This window comes from Haliotis rubra, unplaced genomic scaffold, assembly GCF_003918875.1.
Source record: "Haliotis rubra isolate DU_JTF1 unplaced genomic scaffold, ASM391887v1 Scf20, whole genome shotgun sequence".
Lineage (NCBI taxonomy): Eukaryota > Metazoa > Mollusca > Gastropoda > Lepetellida > Haliotidae > Haliotis > Haliotis rubra.
In genome coordinates, this window is record NW_025766003.1 from 1,517,128 (window position 1) to 1,541,540 (window position 24,413).

Consider the following 24,413-nt stretch of genomic DNA (forward strand, 5'->3'; position numbering starts at 1 on the left):
GCATCAAACCAAATCAAACTGGTAAGGTGAAAACCAGAAGCCCAAAGTTTGTAACATTAGAGCTATATGAAAAAGGTCAGTGATTTTCACCGGAATTATTGAAACTATCGGTTATGGCTATATGAAACAAGTGTGTATTTCCTGGGCCATTTTCCGAAAGGCAGCCTTGCATCAACTCATATAGCTGAACACAAATTTACAAAGGTTATTGTGCAGAAATTACAAGTGAACTGAGGATCTTCTCCTTGGAACTATTTTGTTTCTGCTACAGATAAACAAAGTGGTTTCTGTGAAAATTCTGAGGGAAGAGAATGATAGTATTCCATGCTCAGATGAAAATGGCGATTGGTTGGTGATAGTATGAACGGGTCCACTTCCTCAAAGTGTGGTTAAGTCAACAGTTGTTGTACATGAAGCTCTCATACTAAAGGGGGCGGTGGGGTAGCCAAGTGGGTAAAGCGTTGGCTCGTCACGCCTAAGACCTGGGTTCGATTCCCTACATGGGTACAATGTGTGAAGCCCATTTCTGGTGTCCCTCACCGTGATGTTGCTGGAATATTGCTAAAAGCGGCGTAAAACCAAACTTGCTCACTCGCTCATACTAAAGATTTACACTGGGTTTAGTACTAAGATGTTCACACCTTGTTTCCAGGCAAAGGCCATGGTCTGCAGATAACGCCTCTGGCTGCTGGGCACATGATTGGAGGCACGATATGGAAGATTGTGAAGGATGGGGAGGAGGAGATTGTGTATGCTGTGGACTACAACCACAAGAAAGAGAGGTCGGTTACCCTAATCTGTAGCAGAGTAATTTCAGATTTCGTTTTCCAATTTGAGTTTTGTTTGTTCATACAATGTGATGTGACATTTACGTGATGTGTGTTTCAGACATTTGAATGGCTGTGTGCTGGAGATGTTCAACAAGCCGTCACTGATGATCACTGATTCTTTCAATGCAACATACAACCAGCCCAGGAGACGGCTAAGAGACGAACAGCTCATGAGTGAGTGTCTCAAGCAAATATGTCACATGTAATAACTGCAACAATAGACAACTATAGTCTCTTTGCAGTGAAAACGTACCGATAAATTTCACTTTAAGCAAAAAAGTAAATCAAATAAAGTGAAATTAAGATTGCGAAACTTCATAACTATACCTTGCCAATTGAACATTTGAATCTTAGAATTTTATTCAACTTAGATAATAGTTGTTTAACAGACGATCATAGTTTCAAATCGCTAATGTTGGTTTGTATTACAAGGGGGTATGCACATTAAATGAAACACCGAGAACAAGAAAGGTTGGTTTCTATGGTAGTCTAAGTTAACGCTCATCACGCACCGCACATGCATTTGTTTCATGGTTCCAACTACTGCGCGTACCACCTTATAATAAAAACCAATAGTAGAGATTTGAAACTATGATCGTTTGTTAAACAACTTTTATCCTAAGTTGAATAAAATTCTGAGATTTTAATGTTCATTTGGCAAGGTAAAATTATGAGGATTTGCAATCTTAATTTCACTTTATTTGATTTACTTTTTTGCTTAAAATGAAATTCACTGGTACGTTTTCACTGCAAACAGACTGTAGTTGCAGATTATGTCTCAAGTGATCGATGATAGGTCATTGATGGGTATCCATTACATTACAACTCTTGCTGTTCCTCACTTTTGTATATCAACTATAATAGTTAACTGAGCAGTAAATTTACCCCTTCCATTGGATGCAGGTTTATTACGAAGAAAACATGTTAAGATGCTTGTGATTATGCATCCTTTATGGAAGGCTAGGTGGCATTATTTTTGCATTCATGACTTTTTCTTGTGACAAGAAATCAGTCAATTATTAATCAACACTAATTTGGCGATTAATTTCTAAGTTGTAAAATAATTTTCTTCAGCAACCATCCTCCAGACTATGAGGAATGATGGGAACGTTTTGGTTGCTGTGGATACGGCTGGAAGAATGCTGGAACTTGCACAGCTACTGGTAGGCCTTTTCAAGTCAGCTGGAATCTGACATTTGCTTTAACGTCCTTCAGTGCATACAGGCTATAAGTTAACCATTGTTGACTCAGCTTGAAGTTTAAGGGAAAAGTTGCAAGATGAGACATGAAAACATTACATGATTATCCATAGTCCTATTGGGAAGGAATGTGTTTGATTTGTTAGATGTTTTCGATGTTGAACAGAGTCAGTAGCCTATATAGGAATTGCAGGTATTTAATCTAATTGTGGGAACATAAGCAGTTGAATGGGATTGTTAAAAACTGTTGCTCCCAACATGAAGGAATGTATCATAAATTCAGTTGGTGATTTCACGGCTCTGTCCTGCATTCATAGGTTGTCAGGGCGGTGGGGTAGCCTAGTGGTCAAAGCATTGGCTAGTCACGCCAAAGACCCGGGTTCGATTCACACATAGGCACAATGTGTGAAGCCCATTCCTGGTGTCGTGATGTTGCTTGAATATTGCTAAGAGCAGCGTAAAACGGTACTCACTCACCCATAGGTTGTCATGATATTGCTCCCTATCCATCTGTAACACAGACTCCCTGCTCTCTCACACTGCGTCAGACTCCCTGACTCATGTCATCGTATTCCAGTTGCGTAGATCGTGCTGTTAATCACTGGATTGTCTGGTCCCGACTCGATTATTTACAGATCGCCGCAATATAGCTGGAATATTGCTGAGTGCAGCGTAAAACTTAACTCACTCACTATTCAGACTGTAATTTGCCAGCTGCGTCCTTGATTCATAGGTTGTCATGATGGTGCTGCCTGTGCTCACCGTATGTCCCTCTGACACTGTTCATGTTCATGTTTCAGGATCAGATGTGGAGGAGTGCTGAGTCAGGTCTCTCACCCTACTCTCTGGCTCTCCTCAACAATGTCAGCTTCAATGTTGTGGAGTTTGCCAAATCACAGGTAATCTGCCACCTGTCTCCTGGTGTAGTGTTCTATTCTCTGTTTGACTGTTGGATGTATTTTTGTTCATACAATGTTACGATAATTTAACAAGATGATGCAATTAACTATGTAATACTCTCAACACTGTGCACAGAGTTTTGGTAGTAATGTCATAGAAGTAAATATGAATTTCAAACATTATGGAAAACACCACATCCACATTTCCAACAAATTCTACACCATTAAATGTGTTAAAGCCTTCTATTGGATCACTATCTTCACCAGTTTCAAAATCAATCTTGTAGATTTGTATTCATTCAACACATAATGTATTCATTAATGTTTTCCTGAAATAGGCATAATTTTTAACTTACCTAACTTCATGGTAATGTGCATATTACCTTTGCTCATCAAATACAAAGATTGGAAACGTGATCGATAAGTATCCTTGTTGAATGCTATCATGAAACTGGTGACGTGTCGATCTCGTCCGGCGAGCGGACGCACGCCCCCCAGTCCCGTCATGTGACAACGAGAACACTTCACTGTATCCTTTATCGCATTGCGAGTTGGACGTGTATACGATATGTCTGTTTCTTTTCTTACTGTTTGTTTGTGTTTTGCTACGGTAAGGTTTTCCTATTGTATCCTTCTACCATGATATAACGAAAAGCTACTCACCGTTGGCTGTTATTTCTCACTGCACAGTCTTCGCGGTGTGTTGTTTTGCTTTGTTTTGCCTCGCGTTGTTTATCCAGCTTTGCTTAGGCAGAATTAGGTACCTCTTTGGTCAGCCTGGGTTGTTTTTGTCCTTGCTTGACCATTCTATGTATCTTGTTCTTATTTTGTGTCATATTTTGTGTGTTTTTCTTCGTAGAGTTTTTTTCACATGCTTGCCAGTAATGGTGGTTGTCACTAGGCATGGCCCATACATGCAGAGCTACCTGTGTGTGCTCTCTGTTGTCGTTTAGTTTCGTATTCCGCTTTTCCCGCCGTTTTTTTCGCTTCACTGTCACGTTAAGTTGTCGGCGTTTCTTTCTTATTTGGGTAAGCGTGTGCATACCAAAGTTATGTGGTTTCGCACACGCTTACCTTTGCCATATAGGCTTATATTTGCTTTATCATAACTGTTTGTTATGCTATATTTTCTTCGTTATAATGTTAAATTTTATCCTATCTCACGGTATGCACCTGTCTTCTTCTACGACCATGTGTGGAAACGTGCTGTAGGCGTGAGGACGTCGGTTCGTGGAGCCTTTAGAGGGCGTGGCAGGGGACGTCCCAGCGACTTCCAACGTCGTCCCGCCGGTAACCAAAAGGACTTTGGCAAGACCAGCAAACCCAAGTACAAGCTCCGCTGATGTTTTGGGCGGTCACGACTGGGACCTCCCGCCCCCAGCCGTCCATATCCGCGATATACCTGTAAGCGGGAGACTTGGGGTCTTCTGGCCCAACTGGACAATCCTAGGAGACCCCTTTGTCACCAATCTTCTCAAGACAGGCTACAAGTTGCCAATAGCCATGTCGCGGCCTTTGACCACCTCGCCCCTATCTCAGGAATATTCCATCGTTCAACACCAGCACCTGTTGACCAACATTCAGGCGTTGCTGGACAAGAAGGCCATAGAACAAGTACTAGAGCCCAGCAACTCCCCAGGGTTTTACTCTCCCATTTTCTTAGTACCCAAACAGAATTCTCAGAAGATGAGGATGATACACAATATGGCAGTGTTCAACAAACTTTACCTTCCGGAGCCGCCACATTTTCGGATCGTATCTCTGATCCAGCTACGAACCAAACTATCCCCCAAGGTTTGGTTGGTCAGTCTGGATCTTCAAGACGCATACCTACATGTTCCCATTTACGAACCTCACCGGAAGTTCCTGAGGTTCATTTTCGACGGTCACCATTACCAGTGGAAGGTCCTGCCGTTTGTCATCTCTATGGCCCCGGGGCTTTTCACTCGAATTACTGCACCGATTTCCCGGTATCTTCATCTTCGGGGGATAGAGTTCGACCCATACATAGACGACTCTCTCATGAGCCACAAGGAGTGCTTGCTGCTACGCAGACAGAGGGATTTTACACTCAAGCTTTTCCACCAACTCGGTTGGATCGTCAACATCGAGGAGTCCCACCTAGAGCCATCCCAACAGTTGACTTTCATAGGAGGTTTGTTCCTGACATATCAAGACCTTCTGCGGGTTCCACCGGACAGATGGCAAAGAATCCTCAGTCTGGCTCGGCGGGGTCTGGCACACCCGCTTACACTCAGGGAATGGTAGTTCCTACTAGGTCTGTTGACGTCGGCTCAGGATCTTACCACCAGAGGGAGATTTATGCTCAGACCGCTTCAACGGTTCCTCTCGCCTTTCATCCTCTTAGACGACCTCAGTCACGGTTTCCGCTGCCCCTTTATCTTTATCCCTTTCTTCAGTGGTGGACAATCGAGTCGAACGTTCGTGGCGGCGTCTCTTTGACCGAATTCACACACGACCGCGAACTGTTTGTGGACACCTCTCTGCAGGGTTGGGGCGCTCACCTGGACTCTCAGACAGCAGCAGGGCTGTGGTCAACCGCACAGGCAGGTTGGCACAGCAACAACCTAGAGCTTCAGGCTGTCATCTTAGCCATTCAGCACTGGATTCATTCGCTACGGGGTTCCAAGCTCTTGGTGGCGTCGGACAACTCGACAGTGGTCTGGTTGATCCTCAACCAGGGAACAACCAGCTCGGGTCTTCTCTTGAATCAGACGTTTCGTCTGTTTCGCCTTCTGGACGACAACAACATCCAGATCAGAGCTTGTCACATTCCCGGGTTGCAGGGACGTCTTGGCAGACGCTCTGTCCTGACAAGACATCCCCAACAGAGTGGATGCTTCATCCGGAAGTATTCAATCTGGTTTGTCACCTCCATCACAGACCGTTAGTGGACCTCTTTGCAACGAAGCACAACCATCAACTTCCGGTCTAAGTGTCTCCTCTTCCGGATCCTGTCGCTTGGGCAATGGACGCCCTGTCCCTCTCATGACGGGACGCCTCTAGACGCCTACGCGTTTCCTCCTCCAGTTCTTCTTCCCACGGTTGTAGCCAAGCTCAAGGAGACCAAGCGGATGACTCTGCTTTTGGTCGTGCCTTGGTGGCTGGCGAGAACCAGGTTCCCCGAACTATGTCGACTCGCCGAAGGAGATCCTCAACCGCTACCACAGTGGCCGCACCTTCTATGGCATCCTCACAGCCGCCTGTTGCACCCAGATCCGGACAGGTTTCATCTATGCGTTTGGGTCATCTTCAGAAATCTCTGAAATCCAAGGGTTATTCGGCTAGTGTGGCTACGATCATCGCCCGTGCTTATAGAGTGTCCACCCGCAGCTTGTACGATGACAAATGGTCTGCATTTAAATTTTGCGCTGATCACTCTAAGAATCCGGTTAAAGCGTCTCCTCAATTTATTGCGGAATTCCTCCTCTACCTACGCAACACTCGTCATCTGAAGGGTGGTACGATTTCTACTTATTTGGCAGCCCTTAATTCAGTGCTGGCTGTCAAGTCTGATAGGAAGGTCTCCAAGATCCCGGAATTACTGGCCATGCTGAAAGCGTTCCGCCCTCCAGCTCGGGATCTTAACGTGGTTTTACAACACCTTCGTGGACGTCCTTTGTCTGTGGCCTCCTTCGAGGACTTGTCCAGGAAAACAGTTTTCTTTTGGCACTTGCTACTGCGGCCAGAGTTAGTGAGCTTCACACCATAGATGTCACCAGGATTAGGTTTGAACATACTCGTCACGGTTCCGTCCATTTGGGTCTTCTCTGGGACTTCATTGCCAAGAACCAGTTGCCTGGTCAACCGGATCGTATGTTTGTCAGCCCTCCTTAGTCTTCTATAGTTGGCAGTGACGACTCCGATGAACTTGCGGTGTGTCCCGTCAGGGCCCTTAAAGAGTACATCAAGCAGTCAGCCGTCAGGAGACGTACCAGGAAACACCTTTATATTCCGTTTTCTTCTGCGTCGAAGGGTGAGGTCAACAGAATTACCATCGCTTTGTGGCTTCGCTCGACTATCCTCACAGCTTACGACTCTGCTGGTTTACCTCACCCAACTGCCAACAACCCGCACGAGATCCGGGCCTTTGCGTCCACCATGGCTCTGCACAGAAACTGCTCTGTTCCCACCATTATGGAAGGTTGCTTTTGGAGGTCTTACACAGTCTTCACCAGCCATTATATCCAGGATCTGGCAGTCCAGGATGTACAGGGGCTCCCGCTCGCCGGACGAGTTCGACACGTGACCAGTTTCATGATAGCATTCAACAAGGATATTTATCGATCACGTTTCCAATCTTTGTATCGGATGAGCAAAGGTAATATGCACATTACCATGAGGTAAGGTAAGTATTTAAATATCTAAAATATTTAGATTTTAATAATTTTCTACTTTGTTAACCCTGCAAGATTTAAATCATTTGCACATTGATTCCTTCACCTTTTCAATGTCTGTTCCAGGTTGAATGGATGAGTGACAAGATCATGCGAGCGTTTGAGGACAACCGAAGTAACCCATTCCAGTTCAAGCACCTCAAGCTGTGCCACAACCTGGGGGAGTTGGCTCGAGTGCCAGAACCAAAGGTAGGTTATTGCACTTACTACTACTGATTATGCAGGGTAACACCTTGATTTTTTTTCGGACTTTTATTCCCATTCCTGATAGAACCTACTAGAACACGTGAAAGGACATAATGCTCACCTTTACCATCATACTAAAGTTACTGCAGATTCTTGTTGCAGCAGGGCCGGTGGGGTAGAAATGGTTAAACTTGAAGCGTCCGCTCATCACGCTGAGACCCGGGTTTAATTCCCCACATGGGTACAATGTGTGAAGCCCATTTCAGGTGTCCCCCGCCGTGATGTTGCTGAAATATTGCTAAAAGCGACGTAAAACTAAACTCAGTCAGTCAGTCTGGTGTCCGCTGCTGGGATATTTCTGGAATATTGCTAAAAGCGGCTTAAAACTAAACTCACTCACTTACTGTTGCAGTATAGTTGTTGACTGTCTGAGTCTTGTTGAATTATACATGTCCTTTGATAGGGCTCATGGAGTGTTAAGATCACTAAAGAAGGTTAGTGTTTGGTTCTGTGTTGTATGTGGTTCATGGGTGGAAATAACTTTAAAATTGCTAGTGTACTCCGGTACAGTGGCACATGTAAAATCACTTGCCCTGATAATTTTCCCACTATACCGACCGTTTTCTTGCTGATTTTTTAAATAAACAACATAATTAACATTGGAAAATCAACTGGACACCGGTACAGTGTGATACAAATTTGCTTGCCCAACAAAAAAAAACACTGTACTCGGACGTCGGGCAATGGGTTATTTCCACCCCTGTGGTTGCAGACTGCATTAGTGTAACACTTTGGGACTGCTGATACACAGATTTCAGAGCAAGCGTCAACCAGCTTTGGGCACAGTTGTGTAAATGAAATCAGTTTCAGCCATTACCTTTCTGGTACAGGATATAGAGCATCATATGTGCATTTGAAAATTGATACGACCCTGTATACCACCAGTTTCTTATGGTGAAAGGTACGGGGACATGAGCTTGGGGTGGTGGTTTAGAATTGATCTTCGGCCACCCATTCTTCTTGTATGAGATGTCAACAAGGGCTGTATGTCATCAGCTCAGTTGTGTAGTCTTGGAACAGCTGACTAGCACGCAGTTTGAAGGCTGAAGAAGTGGTCGGTGTTATGATGAAAATCTGTGACTGTATTGATAAATAGACAGGCAAGCTTCCAAGCCTAACTGCCTGCCAATTTTTCATACCTTGCATAGTTTTATTGTGAACCTATTCGTTCTGAAATCCCAATGGGGGTTGATATGAAAATGATGCTTTGCCACGTAATTCGTAGAAGAGTTACAGATTTGCATCAGTCATACCAACTGTCCTCCTCCAAGGATCAGATGTATTCATTTGACATGTTTGTGCACTAATACCATGAATGTAGCAACCTTTCTGCTCTGAGATTCTTCCTGAGCCCGTCATAGTGCACCTTAGGCATTAAAGGGAGACAACTCTGTCACAATTAGTGCCCAATTGTCATGTTACAGAGCCAGGTTTTGAATGAAATGATTTAATGTGTTAAGACTTGAAGGTAAAATGATATTCCCTTTGTTCACACCTTGTTTACAAAGGGGCTTGTCAATAACCCATTAGAGGACAGTGTGCATAGCGTGTATCTCATCCAGCTGCCATTTGAAAACAAACCAGGTTCTTTATTTAGGAGAACGTGGGATCCCAGTGGCCAGTGTCTCCATTAGGAACGTTGTTTATGTATGGCCAGGCTCTAAATGTCAGCCCACAAGAACTTGTGGGGAAATATGCCGTAATATTTAGAAGAGTAAAACTACGCTATTGACATTCTTCTAGCCAGTCCATTACTGCATTAGGAAGCATGTTTAAATACTTGTGTATATCTGTGGCTTAGAGTGCATGATCATTAACAAACCATTCACTTTATCTTCCATGTGGAGTGAGACTGCTTCTGTGGTGCTGTGAATTCAGCATATATTGAGAGAAAATCGGCAGTCATAACCACAGACTTTAAAATATGGCACTTACAGCTATACTGCCTCCCATTGTGGAATGTAAGAAGTCCTGTTCAGCTCAGAGTCAGCATGCATGTCTAATCTGTGAAGATCGGGGTTAGAATTGATCTTCAGTAACCCATGCTTGTCATGAAAGGCGACTAAGGGGATCTGGTGGTCAGGCTTGCTCACTGGCTTGGTTGACACATGTCATCATGTCCTTATTGCATAGATTGATGTTCATGCTGTTGACCACTGGTTTGTCTGCTCCAGACTCGATTATTTACAGCCCGTCGTCATGTAGCTGGAATATTGTTGAGTGCGGTGTGAAACAACAAACCAACCAACCAACATTATGTAAGTGCTATAATCTTTAACACACCTTGAAGCAGTAACATTATTATTTGACTTAGGATGTCTGGTCATGGAGGCATTTTCAGAGGCACAGTAGCTTATTACTTTAGACATGTTCTGTATTTAATATTACTCATGTTACTTCTAAACATATTTACTTGCTTCAGAAAGGAAAAAGTGACAGGAAAGGAGATTGCCTTTTGAATTGTTATCTGTACAAAAATGTGGCCATGTCTATCATTATTTGTTTGTAATATTGTTTTTTTGTTCTTGGAAGAGCAACATTTATCAGATTTGTCATTTCCTGTTTCAACCATGTGTGTTATTAAGCTTATGGTTTTGGAAAATAAGCTGTCTGTCAAGTATTAAGAAAAATGATTCCAGCCAGAGATGAGCATCAGTTGCAGCAAATGGGCAAGCCAAAATATGTAACTGTTCTCCAAACGGAAAGATTTCCGCCTGTAACCCCCGTATTTTTTTAATCATTATATGCCTAAGAATATACGCCTATGTTTTTTTATAAACAGCTGATACCTAACCCTAAACCTAACCCTAAAATCTAACCCCAAACCTAACCCTAAACCCTCGAAATAATCCTAATAAATAGAATACATTTCAAGCTGGGGTAACGGGCAGAACTCGTACCCTCCAAACATGCCAAAATGACAGACATGGAACTTATTTTGACTTAATACATGCTTAAAATATTTGTCGAGTTTAAGAGGCATTTTTGTTCAAGAGAATAGTTGATGACTATTGTCATACCTAATTCTTCAAAAGGTTTTTTGAGCACAATGACATTTGTACACAAGATTGTAATAAATAGTGTGAGGTTGTACCCATGGTATCAATACCCTGTCTCAGTCAATACCTTCGATCTGGATGCCCTGGTGTGAGGCTGTACCCATGGTATCGATACCCTGTCTCAATCAGTATCTGTGGTCTGGCTGCCCTGGTGTGAGGTTGTACCCATGGTATCAATACCCTGTCTCAATCAGTATCTGTGGTCTGGCTGCCCTGGTGTGAGGTTGTACCCATGGTATCAATACCCTGTCTCAATCAGTATCTGTGGTCTGGCTGCCCTGGTGTGAGGTTGTACCCATGGTATTGATACCCTGTCTCAATCAGTATCTGTGGTCTGGCTGCCCTGGTGTGAGGTTGTACCCATGGTATTGATACCCTGTCTCAATCAGTATCTGTGGTCTGGCTGCCCTGGTGTGAGGTTGTACCCATGGTATTGATACCCTGTCTCAATCAGTATCTGTGGTCTGGCTGCCCTGGTGTGAGGTTGTACCCATGGTATTGATGCCCTGTCTCAATCAGTATCTGTGGTCTGGCTGCCCTGGTGTGAGGTTGTACCCATGGTATTGATGCCCTGTCTCAATCAGTATCTGTGGTCTGTCTGCCCTGGTGTGAGGTTGTACCCATGGTATTGATACCCTGTCTCAATCAGTATCTGTGGTCTGGCTGCCCTAGTGTGAGGTTGTACCCATTGTATTGATACCCTGTCTCAATCAGTATCTGTGGTCTGTCTGCCCTAGTGTGAGGTTGTACCCATGGTATTGATACCCTGTCTCAATCAGTATCTGTGGTCTGGCTGCCCTGGTGTGAGGTTGTACCCATGGTATTGATATCCTGTCTCAATCAGTATCTGTGGTCTGGCTGCCCTGGTGTGTTGTTGTAACCATGGTATTCAAACTTCTAGTCAATCAGTAACCATGGTAACCGAGACCTGGTTAATTGGTGTCAGATTTACCCATCAGTCCATTCCTGCAGTCCCTTCAACTTGACACTACACGTGACCCCTCTGAATGTCCAAGCTTCCTCCCACACAGCCCTTACAATACAGTGACCAAGAACACGGTAACATTCTGGTCATTTCATCATGCTCATGCAATAACTGACAATACTTCATTTGAGCTGTGAGCACATTTAAATGAAATGTGGTCTAAAATAGCATGTAATAACGCTGGCTGTCCTGTACAAGGTCCCTGGCAAGCCTGTGGGCATTTTGTCTGATGTGGAAAATGTGGTATTTATCCTGGCCCAAATGGAGCAGACGCACAGACTCTTAACGATCACTTCTCAACAATCTGCAGTAAAGTAAGTTAGAGCCAGTGAATTACGGCTGTCTTATTTTGATTCCAGTTGTCAGATTCCTCTTCAAGGAACCATAGACACTTGGTCAAATTGGAAATTTGAAGTGCTAAGTCATATGACCAAGGTTAATTTAGCAGCCACAGTCACGTAAAGGCTAAATTGAATGACTTTTTGTATAAAAAATGAAGGTCCCAGAATGCTGTGTTGGATGCTGTGGTTCTGAGTTGCTTGACCTCTAATGGCACCCTACCATTGGTTGTTAGTAGGGGAGCTTGTTGATGGAGCAGTTCAGTGGTATTGCCAATTTAGCATCATTGATGTAAAAGTGGCAGAAATAATCAGTGGTTATACACTGCAGCAGGACAAGTCAGTCGGGGCCAAACATAAGACTAAACATAACTTGACTCTTGCATCATTCTCATTGACGTTCTGTGATTTTGATTTTGTTGAAATACTATACAGAACCATTTACCTTGGTTTCTGACTTAAGACTCAAATCAGACATTTGCTTATAAATTTTTATTTGTTTGTGATCTTAATTTTACCTTTGATTTAAAAGCAGAAAATAAATGTATTCAGATTCATAGTTTTTATCTGTTTTTAAGCCCATGAAATAGTTTAAATGTCTATTCATGTGTGTACGCTAAAGAGATGCTAATATTATACACTCTATTTACAGAGTATGCTGTAATTTGTGTATACTCAGACCAATACAAAAGTTATGGTGGAAAAAGCCTGGACCTTCTTTACTGCTTTTGTCATACCTATGAAGTAAACGTTTTTCGTTCCACAGATACTTGTAGGTGATCAAAGGAGGGCTGTATTTGTGATTCTTAGATAAATATTTTTAGACTCAGATTTAGAAAAATTAAGTCAAGGACATTTCGTAAGTAATAATCTGGTAACAGATAGTTTCTGACAAACCAATAATTAAGATTAAAGAGAAAAAAATGTTCTATATTAGCCAGAACCATTATTAAAGAATGCAACGGTAACAACATGTACAGCACAATGGTCAATCTGATTTGTGTAGAAAGCATGATGAAATGACATACGTAGATTTTGATATATAGGTTGCGGTGGGGTAGCCTAGTGGTTAAAGTGTTTGCTCATCACACCGAAAACCTGGGTTTGATTCCCCATGGGTACAATGTGAAGCCCATTTCTGGTGCCCCCTACCGTGATATTGCTGGGATATTGCTAAAAGTGGAGTAAATCTAAACTCACTCACTGGAAGATGCGGTGGCTGAGCGGGTTAGGCGGCTGACTTTGTGTGCTGGCGATTAGGTGCCTGACTCTGAGGGTGTTGGTTCGAAACCCGGATGGGACTCAATCCAACAAAAGTACAAGAATCTGTACTTTGTTAAGAAAGTGTAATCCCAAATGTAACATATGTTACATTTGACCACTTTCTAAATGGCATTGTGTAATCATCACTCACTCACTCTGGAATTTGCAAATTTCACAAAGCTTTGCCACAGTGACAAAGGTGACTCAGTGTATAGTCTCTGGGTAATTGACATATTTTTACTTCTGTATTTAACCATTTATTAAGTATGGTCGCAAATTAGAAGGAATGGTTTATATATTAATACTTATTACCTGGCCTATATCGCGATATTACAAAGACAATTAACCTTAATGGATCTATCATCTAATATCTGGGCCAATCAGGAACTGTATATTGTATGTTAGAACTCTGATTTCTGTGTATATGTAACCAGGGTAGCTGTGAGTTGACATGTGAGAAAAGGTTTTTAACCAAGTGTTTAGAAGCGAAGCTTTGTACTTTTCCTGAACCATGTTGAATTGCCATGTTTGTTTACCCAATTAGCACTTTGATAATTTTTCCCCCTCATTGCCTTGAGCTATGGGTATGTATATTGAAACTATGGACTGATTTGTAAGATTGCTTTTGGCAGAGGAAGGAACTAGTGTTGGGAATAATTGGTCCTAATTGGACAACTTATTGATGTTAGTGTGAATCTTTTTAATTGTATTGTTGTCAAACATCTTTGATAATTTTGACCTAGTGGTCTGGAAACTCATACAGAATAATGTTTTGGTAGCCTTTAGGTTTGCATGGTTAGATAATCATATTTATTTTAGTTTGAAAAACGTTTGATGATCGTAAAACTGACAAGTATCGTATTAGCTCAAATGGAACTTTAAAGGAGGATTTTCCTGAGTAATGAAATGAGATCGAATTTGACACATGGCATTTTAGTTTCTGTAGAATTTGAAATCAGTATTGACATAGCTTGTGATATGGATACTGTAACTAATGAGTTTTGTGTGGTAGACAGTTGCATTGCGACATGTGGATTCCAGGTATAGGCTTTTAACCTCACACCAGTGCAAGTATTATGAAATCTTCAGCTAAGCAGTCTGAGGTGTTTAACCTTTATGCAAGATTATGTGGATTCAAATAGGTATAGGCTTTTAACCTCACACCAGTGCAAGTATTATGAAATCTTCAGCTAAGCAGCCTGAGGTGTTTAACCTTTATGCAAGATTATGTGGATTCAAATAGGTATAGGCTTTTAACCTCACACCAGTGCAAGTATTATGAAATCTTCACCTTACTTAACAGCTGAGGTGCTTAATCTTTGACCCCCAAGGTTGTATTTCTGATAGAAAAAAGACGTTCTTTTCTCGTTCTTGTCATGCTTGAGTCATCAGTGGATGAATGCTCATACTATTGATCACTGGTGTGCATGATCCAGACTTGACTATACTTGTCTTTGTTGCTGATGGTGGTTACAGAAATGAAGATAGGGTAAAAACTGTAAAATATGTACTCAGCTCCTCCAGTAATCTGCATGAACATAACGTGGTAAATAATTTGGAACTTGTGCTCTTAGGTTAACAATGCCGATCACATGTTACATACTTTCTAATTCTATGCTCACTCTTTACTGTGCGTGGAACCAATTTTATGTTATTTCTGACGCAGGGGCGTGTCACGCTTAGAAACAGCGTTAGAAAGACATATAGGTACTATATAAAAGGAAAGGAATGTAACGACGGAACCACCCCCTCCTCAATCAAAGTTAGATTGCACCGAGTAAACTATTTTTAAGGCCCCGTCGAGGCCTGTGGATCAAAAGCGAGATTTTTTCCCTACAAAATGAGCTATAAATGGTCACAATCGGATCATTATTTCAAAAGATATGTGCCACGACTCACCGAAAACAGCTACCTCCACAATTCCAAGCCAAAATCATGGATCACCCAAGACAGCAAAAACTCAACTTTTAAATTCATTTATAAATTCAAGCCACATTGACAGCACCTGAAATGTAGATCGAATCTAGCCATTAAGAAACGAATTTAAAAGGTGAGTTTTTGCTGTCTTGGGTGATCACAGTAAGGCTGTGTACAGCTTTACTCTCTCTCTCTCACTCACTCACTCTCTCACTCACTCACTCACTCACTCACTCACTCACTCACTCACTCACTCACTCACTCACTCACTCACTCACTCACTCACTCACTCACTCACTCACTCACTCACTCACTCACTCACTCACTCACTCACTCACTCACTCACTCACTCACTCACTCACTCACTCACTCACTCACTCACTCACTCACTCACTCACTCACCCACCCACCCACTCACTCACTCACCCACTCACTCACCCAAGAGCTTCTCCATGGCATATTGTCTATCTAGTATCCTGATTAGCACATACATACATTTTGTGAAGTTCTCTTTGTTTTGACAAAGTTTAACAAGTTGAATTTTCTAACAATAATGTTATGGAAAATGTAATTAGTAGTACATAATTTAATATACAGTGACCTTGGTAAATGTCAGATGATCATGATCTCAAGGATATAACTTATCATCTATATTTGTTTGAGGTATATTTCTTATAAACTGTATTTACTGTCCTGAACTTAATATAAAATTTATTAAGATTTTGTTTATGCAGTGTCCAGTGAAAAAAAAACCATGTGATACCAGGAGTGGTACTGGTTTGTACGACTGCCAACGCTATAACCAAGGCACTCCTGTCAGGTAGAAACAGCCACCGCGCCAGCAGAGAACTCTGCCGTTACTGATGATGAAGTTTCACCACTTGTAATTCGTGTCAGAGTCCAAGGCATCCAGCAGGAACAGTATTGGAAAGCTTCCACTAACTGCCATCTAAGTGGCCTCGGGCTCTTGCTAATGAGATATATCGGAAGAACTGATCAGACATCTTAAGGTAGTCCTTATTGGAAATGGATACTTGCCATTGAAAGACTGATTCTTGGAATGGAATGGAGCGGAGCATGTTTGGTCTCTGTCACAGAGGAAAATAATGTTCTGTTTCATTTGTTCAGTTAGAAAAAATGACATTGAATGAAAAGATGAAAGTGTTCAGGATTGAATTTTGGCTGCCATGTGTATTTTGTATGTGTGATTAGGGTTAGCTGTGGTTCTCTCAGAGTAATTAAGATTGGGGATATCAACTTTGCTGGGATAAGACTTTTTTGTGCGACAATTGTCTGTTTTAGTCAATTGTCATTTTCGATCACATTAAATTCATTCAAAGAAGTATAATAACTGAAGCAAATGAGATTTGACAGGTTATTGTGTCATTTTTTGTCAAATGAATCATGTTTGCTTTCTTTGCGAAAAGATGGAAGATATTCTGAAATCTGTATTGTTTCTACGAGAACACACAATAAGCACAATGTCATTTTTTATTACGCTCTCTACTCTTTTGATCTGACATGAACAGAAAGAAAACTTGGAACTCAACATGAAAAACTGACGTACTATGGAGCTTGACATATAAGCCTTGTCTATATCAAAGTATGTTTTCTAGTTGTCCCTGGATAAATTGCTTTGAAAGACACTTCCTGCGAGGACCGCCAGTCATTTCTTTCCACAGAGTGAAGTTAGTTATGTCACAAAGTATGTCACTTTGGACAGTCCTTTGGGACCAGCGTAACTCGCTGATTGTGTGTCATCACTTACAATCTTTCATTCATCCTTTCCCTCTTCTCTCCCCTCCCAGTCCTCTATCCTATACCCCTCCCTATCGCCTTCCCTTACTCTATCCATCCTTCTCACAGTCCTTCCTTTCCTCCTACCCCCACTCAGCCCCAAATCCACCCTGTCTTCACAGCCAAATGGGGGTGGTGGGGTAGCATAGTGGTTAAAGCATTCATTCAAATTTGCCGAATCTGGGTTCGATTCCTCACATGATGGGTACAATTTGTGAAGCCCTTTTCTGGTTTCTCCATTTTTTTTTCTCCCCCGCGCCCCCCACCATGATATGGCTGGAAAATTGCTAAAATCTGCTCAAAACCATACTCACTCACTTACTCACTCATAGTCAAATGTGCAGTTATTCCATGCTTATTTCACTATCGGGACAACAAATTGTTGGAACAATAACACCTCCCAACAGGGCCTATCACCTGCAGCACAATGTCAATTAAGTCTGTAGGTCTGCTGTTAAGCCACCCAACATTGTGCTGGTGTGAGTTATGATTGACGTGGGACAGACCAATTCCACTTGTTTACAAGCAGCTGGTCACTGCTGAGAGATTCGCTGTGATAGCCTCGCTGGAGTACTTGCCCGGGACAGCCCTACTCACAGCCATAGTCACTGTTAATTAAATGTACCAGTTGCCTTCAGTTTGTAGCTTATATCTTCATCTTCACTTTATACACAAGGGATGGTATTTAATTGTGTCCTTCATTTCGGAATCAGAAACATTGATTTTCTTTTTTATTTCCTGTCGCCCTTATCTGGGATTACTCCTGATAATGAGATCTTGGATCTTTTGACTTGGCGACAAGTTGAATACAATGAATGTGTGTGTATTTCATATGATTTGAAGAAAAAGAATAATTTGATTGTACGCTACGCCTTCATGGGGCTGAGTACAAACTTAACATTTTTAACTCATTTCAACAGCATATATGTACATAGATAAAGAGGTGATATTTCATGAGTGTACACATAGGAGATAAGAATATGTATAGAAATTCCTGAAGGAATTGTTTTTATACACTTCAGTTTTATGTTCAGGGAGAAGTTTGCTAAGACAGAACTGAGATATGTTAATCCCTAGTTACACATGCACATACACATTGGATATAACTAAGATTGTAACATCTATGTGAAATGGGATTGTTAAGAATGCTATAGTTTTCCATGAATCTAAGCTACATTTTCGTGCCTTAGAATATTTCATATGTTTCATAGGAGGGCTTTTTGTTCATTTTATTCCCGTTCATGGATATCTAGTACTGAAGGCATAATGGTTCGTTAATATTTCTTGAAAGGATGTGATAGTTAAAAGTGTTTTTCATTCTGCACTCCAGAATTACATTGGGTACGAAATCTGTCAGCAGCTCCCCCTTTCAAATACAAGGATAGCACTTTGACAAAGTTTTCTTAAAATGGTTTCATTGATCATATTTTTCACTGTCAAATGATAGTTCTTGTAGTTGTAGCCAAACTGATCTTTAAGCAGTCTGAGTTCAAAGTTTGTGGCTGTTTCCTGTGGGTACTTGGTCAGTTTTCTTATGAATAGTTTTTCATATTGTTTTCAAAGGTTGTGTTTAGTGTGAAGACAGTAAATGAAGATTTCGAGAGAAGATGATTTGGACAAAAGAGTTAATATTATTGGTCTGGGATGTGTTTTTTTTACATTTTCTTGGTACCAGCCACAAATGGTGACTATGCTTGTTGTAAGAGGCGACTAATGGGATCGGGTGGTCAGGCTCGCTGACTTGATTGACACATGTCATCGGTTCCCAATTGCGCAGATCTATGCTCGTGCTGTTGATCACTGGATTGTCTGGTCCAGACTCGATTATTTACAGACTGCCGCCATATAGCTGGAATATTGCTGAGTGCGGCGTAAAACTAAACTCACTCACTCACTCACTCACTCACTCACTCACTCACTCACTCACTCACTCACTCACTCACTCACTCACTCACTCACTCACTCACTCACTCACTCACTCACTCACTCACTCACTCACTCACTCACTCACTCACTCACTCACTCACTCACTCACTCACTCACTCACTCATCACTCTTGGTACCATTGGTAGACTAACCTTCACTCCTGCTCAACAATGGTAGGAGGATCTTTACCGGAATGTTGCCTCAGAATAGAATAGAGAAATTGTCATGACCTTTACTGTTGGATATAATTATTTGTAGTTTTGAATCAGCTGTAACATGTTAAAGATGGCTCTGTTTAGCCTGTAGTCCCTGTGCAGATTAGAATACTAACAGGAGATTATCATCTGTAAGTAGATCATGTGGAATTAGATTAGGGGTTTCCTGTCTGAGGTCGGGTAGTCGTGTGTTGCTTATGTATTCCTTAGATGTCTTGTAGGCTCGTTGTAAGCTGGTTGTAGGGATTTAATGTAGTGAACTCCAGCGCCCTGTGAACAAGTTAGACAACACTGTTAGTTTGTGTTGCTCTTCATAGATACGGATTGGGATTTCAACAAATTGGTTCTTTTAATGATATATTTTGTTAACACTTTTAATATAAGATTATTTAATTATATCTGATGCTGTCTGTTCATGTGTTTCTGTTCTGACTGAGATGGACCACTGTGACGTCTTTACTCGTGGATATTGGCCAGTGAAATACAAGTCGCTTCTATAAAGCCATATGATATACATTATTATTAAGTAATGTCACTAGGGAAATTTGTAGTTACTTTGGGGAAGTTTAACTTATATATCATGTAGACCTGAGGCATAAACATAAACAAATAAGGGAACACCTGAAGGTACAAGTGTTCCTTTATTCTTTTCCAGAATCTCACCCACAGTGCAATACAAAGCTGGTGAAGAAACCTGGTAAAGAATAAGGGAACACTTGTACTTTCAGGTATTCCCTTATTTGTTTCCATGAGTATATGTTCAGATATATCTATTCAACATGCATTCTGCAGTAGCAAACAAATAGTCCTTTTCTGATGATGTTGATGGCCCCCCAGGCCATTTAGTGTTTGATCAAAAAAGGTGTGATTTGACCGAAAGATATGGCAACCTGAAAGGGACGTTAGTGTACCATAATTAAATTTGTATGAATTTTGAATTTCTATTCTTATGTTTTCTTTCACTTTTTGTTTCATTTTGTCTCATTTGCCCAAGTTTGTTTGTAAATTTTATGTCTTCTGTTTGGTTACAACCCGACCAATCCTGACGTCCTACAACTACTGTTGTGATAACAATGATTGTCACTCATTGTCTGAACACAGTATCACAGGGACTTGCAGAGATAAACTGGATGTTGTGAAGTCTGTTGAAGAAGCTACATAGATACCAGTGGTGCCGCAGTCTCATACATTTCCGTACTGAGACTGCGAAGGTGTTTCAGGAAGTAGATAAGAGGAATAAGTGACAGCCAATAATTAAGCACATGTACGTGTTCCTGGCCTGACCAGGTTATCGAATGGGCAATCCATCACAGTGTTTACTCCTCAAGGAATCCATGGAAGTGTCAGTATGAAAGGTAGGCTTGTTTCCACCTGGGCTAGAGTGGGAGTGACAAGCACCTGCTGGGTCTAGGGGGACCTCAAACAGTGGGGAAATGAGAACAACGCATGATCTATCATCTCCACTTGAACTAGTTTATTAATCATCAACATGAGTGTGTAGTACAGCACTGTCTTGTTGAAGGTGTCTTAAAGGATATGATACTGTGTTGGTTAAACATCACTTTTTGTTTCCAAATGTTAATCTGTGTTTTTACATTAAGATTGTCATGGAATATTGTGATAACAAGGTATTGATCACTATTTACTTAACTTATTTCAATGGATTTCACCAAGGTTTGGTGGACTCCGTCATCATTTACCCCAAAGCCTGCTTATTTTCGTTTCAAATGAAGAAGTGAAGTGGTTAACAAATTTATTTTGTCATTTTTCTTATAAGAATTTACCATTTTGGAAGCGTGGGTGCATTGGTTCATTGTGCTTCTGGAATCAATATACAGTCAGTCCTCAGAGAAGGTCTGTAAATACCATTAAGATGCTATAATCAATAAAGGACAGTCATCATTTTAGCTGTGTGTGTTCATCTCTTAGTGACGACTGTCCGAAAGATGAAGACTTAATTACTTAAAATTCCAAGGAGCATCCAGGGGTTGAAAGGCCATACTAGCCTGAGGGCAATATTACTGAACCTATCGTCCATACAGATGGTCAGTTCATCATTGTTGTCCGAGGCGTCCAATATCGAACACCCTAGCGGTACCGAACACACTGGACCCAATAATGACCAGTACTCGACAAACAAAGAATGAAGGGGCCATTGGCTTTCAAGGTGATCTGCATAAATCAGTGTGTTTGCTCAGTGGGCAGGCAGGTAATTACCTCAGTGGTCATTACCTGGACGTGTCCCTGCTGTCTGTGATGCCCGAGGTCTGACCAGTAAGGTGAACAGGCAGGACAGCCTATTCCATAATTGTAAACATAGCAATTTGGGTTTTTTTCATTAGGGTTTGATTGACATGTGCATTATTGACATTGTAGGAACTATTTACTGCTTTGTGTGGAGCAGGTAGACAGCCCTGGCTTTTAAACCAGGCATTAGGCATTGATTGCTGGACGCACTTGTTAAATGAGAAATCAAGGAAGGTTAATGGAGGTTTGATTATCATATCAAACACATGCAACATGACATCGGCATGCGAAGAATTAAAGATACATATCTTAGATAATTAACATGATTTGAATATAAATCATTAAAATTGTTTCTGACTAATTCTTGTTTGTGCCTGAGGATGTTGGTATTTTGAACGGTTGTTCAATTTTGCTACAGTCCGTTTGATTTCATTTGAGACCGATGAGTTGCTCACTAACACAAAATCTAAGATTGCAACAAAACCACAGTCACATAAAATCAACAGACCAACTCTGTTGATTTGGCTCATAATATTGGACACCCAAATAACAACGTTTTACAAAAGATCATTATTTTGTTGTCACCAAACGCTGTTTTACAGGGGTGGGGTGGGAGAGGGGGTGCATTTGCTAGAACAGACAGGTAATCAAGAAGAATGTGTAGTGAAATTTTAATTTCACACGTGCAACTCGCACACCTGGCTGTTCTACCAGCAAGTGGTGCCCCCCTCATAAGAAATAGCAAAAAGTGACGTAAAACAAAATAATGTTCGTTTGTTGAACAACATTTTTATTCCGTATCCAAAATTATGAGACAAATCATCAGAGTTTGTCTGTTGATTTCATTGTAATGTGCAAAATTTGGTTTTGTTGCAATTATTAGATTGGTTCTACAATAACAAGTGACATTCCCATGTGCAGGCCTGATTATAATTTATTCCTATAGGTTTACATCAAGTCATAAACAAAGACGAAGGGTTGCAGTGGAATTTTCAGAAACAAATGTCACAATACTTCAAACCTAGAAACATTTAGTTTGAAAATTTTGTTTAATGTCATAATGAAGAATTGTAAGTCCCAAATATACCTGTGACATAGACATAATAATGGCTTATTGAATAATTAAAACCATAGTATATTAGGTTCTGAATCCAATTACATATACGTACAGGAGCACTTAACATTTCAGTGTCTTAGCAGGTATAGGCAATAAGCTTAGCCAACAGATTTTGGAGGCTCTCGTTTCATCCCACTTAGACACATCTGGTATAGATTTATGAGCCGGGGACCATGAAGTAGATGATCACCTTGTTTTGTAGGCCATAGTGATGCTGGCATCAACATGTAAGGCATCTCTCAAGCTGCTGCCAGTCTTTGAACCTTGGCCAGTAAAGCACTGGTGGCATCTGAGGATCTCAGTGGTTGGAAATGGAGCTGTTCATGATTGTCTTCCATCTTCTTTTGGGCATTAATGACATATTGTTTGCTATGCTGATGGTGACCTGTGACAGTCACAGTGATTGCTTTGAAGTCCATGGAAAGTGAGCAAAGAAGAAATATATTGCAAGATCCGGTTGAATGGTGCAGTGGTCAGGAATGTGTTCCTTTATATCATAACCGCCTCCGTGGTGTAGTGGTTAGAGCATCCGCCCAGAGAGTGGAAGGTCGCGGGTTCGATCCCCGACTGCATCATACCAAAAGACGTTAAAATATGGTACTTGTTGGTCCCTGCCTGGCTCTCGGCATTAATGGGTACAACAAGGACTGGTCCGCTCGGAGTCAGTAAAATGTGTCTGAGTGGGGTATTCATGCTTCACTGTGGCAAGGTATCTCAGTGGGCTAGCACTATAAAACCAGCTTCAGTCTGGGCAACTACAAGCAGCCGCACATACACATACACACGCATGCACGTCGTCATATGAGCGAAATATTCTCCAGCACGAAGATAAACCCAATTTCACCTCACCTCCTTTATATCACAGTGACTTATTTGTAACATTTAGACAAGGCAGACCAGTGACTGTAAGCATGTGTAACTGAATTATACTCCCAATCTAGTGAAAAATATCATTTACGTTCCAGCCTGACTTTTCAATAATACTCAGACCCTCTTTTGAAGCACATATTTTCTACAGGTTCTGAAACTTCCATCTTACTACGGTCCTTATATATTTTAACATAGTTGCTTGTTTCTAACCAAATTATATATTTGTCAGAGAATACGCATTGGTCTATTACCCATCTCTGTCTTTTCACAATGGCACAGTTGTCATATTACGAAACACAACTTGATCCCTATTTCCATTTTCATCTTCTTCACCACTTCAGATGAAGCATTCATTGTCAGATGCAGATACATGTCAGGAGGCAAACTTCAGAGTTTATGGTAAAAGACCAGTAAAGTAGCACACCAAAGGTTCACCTTCACAGTTACTTGACTCCTTTTCTGATGCACTTGTGATGCCTGGAATAAGTCTAAAATTGTCTAGAAGCATACTTACTCACTTGCTTACAGCTGTTTCAGGGCAATCTGTATTTGCCCCAAGACCCCACAAAAAGATTAAGACTTGTCCTTCAAGAAGCGTCTTCCTGTACTGCCACTTTCAGATGTTTCCCATTAAGATCCACTTTTCAGTTTGTCAGCAGCTTGTGTTTGTTGTAAGAGTAACTAGGATTGGGTGGTCAAGCTTCCTGACACGTCATTGATACTTAATTGCATAGCAAAATGTTCATAATGCCAGTCACTAGATGTCATTTGTACAGGCACTGAGTGTATCCTTCCATTCATAATACTTTCGGACGGTAGGGTAGCCTAAGGGTTAAAGCATTCGGTGGTCATGCTAAAGACCTGTTTTCGATTTGCCACATTGGTACAGTGTGTGAAGACTTTTTCTGATATTGCTAGAATATTAGAATAGAATCGAATATGAAAATACTTTAATGCCTTTTCAGGAATTTGTGTTACATCAGCAGAGCTACTGACACATTAGAGAGATACCAAACATATTTACATAAATTCTTTGATTTAGGTATCTTCACATTTGTTTAAGAGAGATATGGTACTTGGAATAAAG

General features: G+C 41.3%; 1 protein-coding gene across 3 annotated transcripts in view; it reads left to right on the forward strand.

The window, feature by feature from the left end:
• LOC124275568 (cleavage and polyadenylation specificity factor subunit 2-like) overlaps positions 1 to 24,413 on the forward strand; it is a 188,458-nt gene that overhangs the window by 5,257 nt on the left and 158,788 nt on the right. For all 3 annotated transcript variants that reach the window (XM_046711149.1, XM_046711151.1, XM_046711152.1), the window contains 5 exons: positions 653 to 782; positions 889 to 1,004; positions 1,905 to 1,993; positions 2,830 to 2,928; positions 7,413 to 7,535. In XM_046711149.1, the coding sequence (XP_046567105.1) occupies positions 653 to 782; positions 889 to 1,004; positions 1,905 to 1,993; positions 2,830 to 2,928; positions 7,413 to 7,535 (557 nt within the window). The remainder of the gene's footprint in view (positions 1 to 652; positions 783 to 888; positions 1,005 to 1,904; positions 1,994 to 2,829; positions 2,929 to 7,412; positions 7,536 to 24,413) is intronic.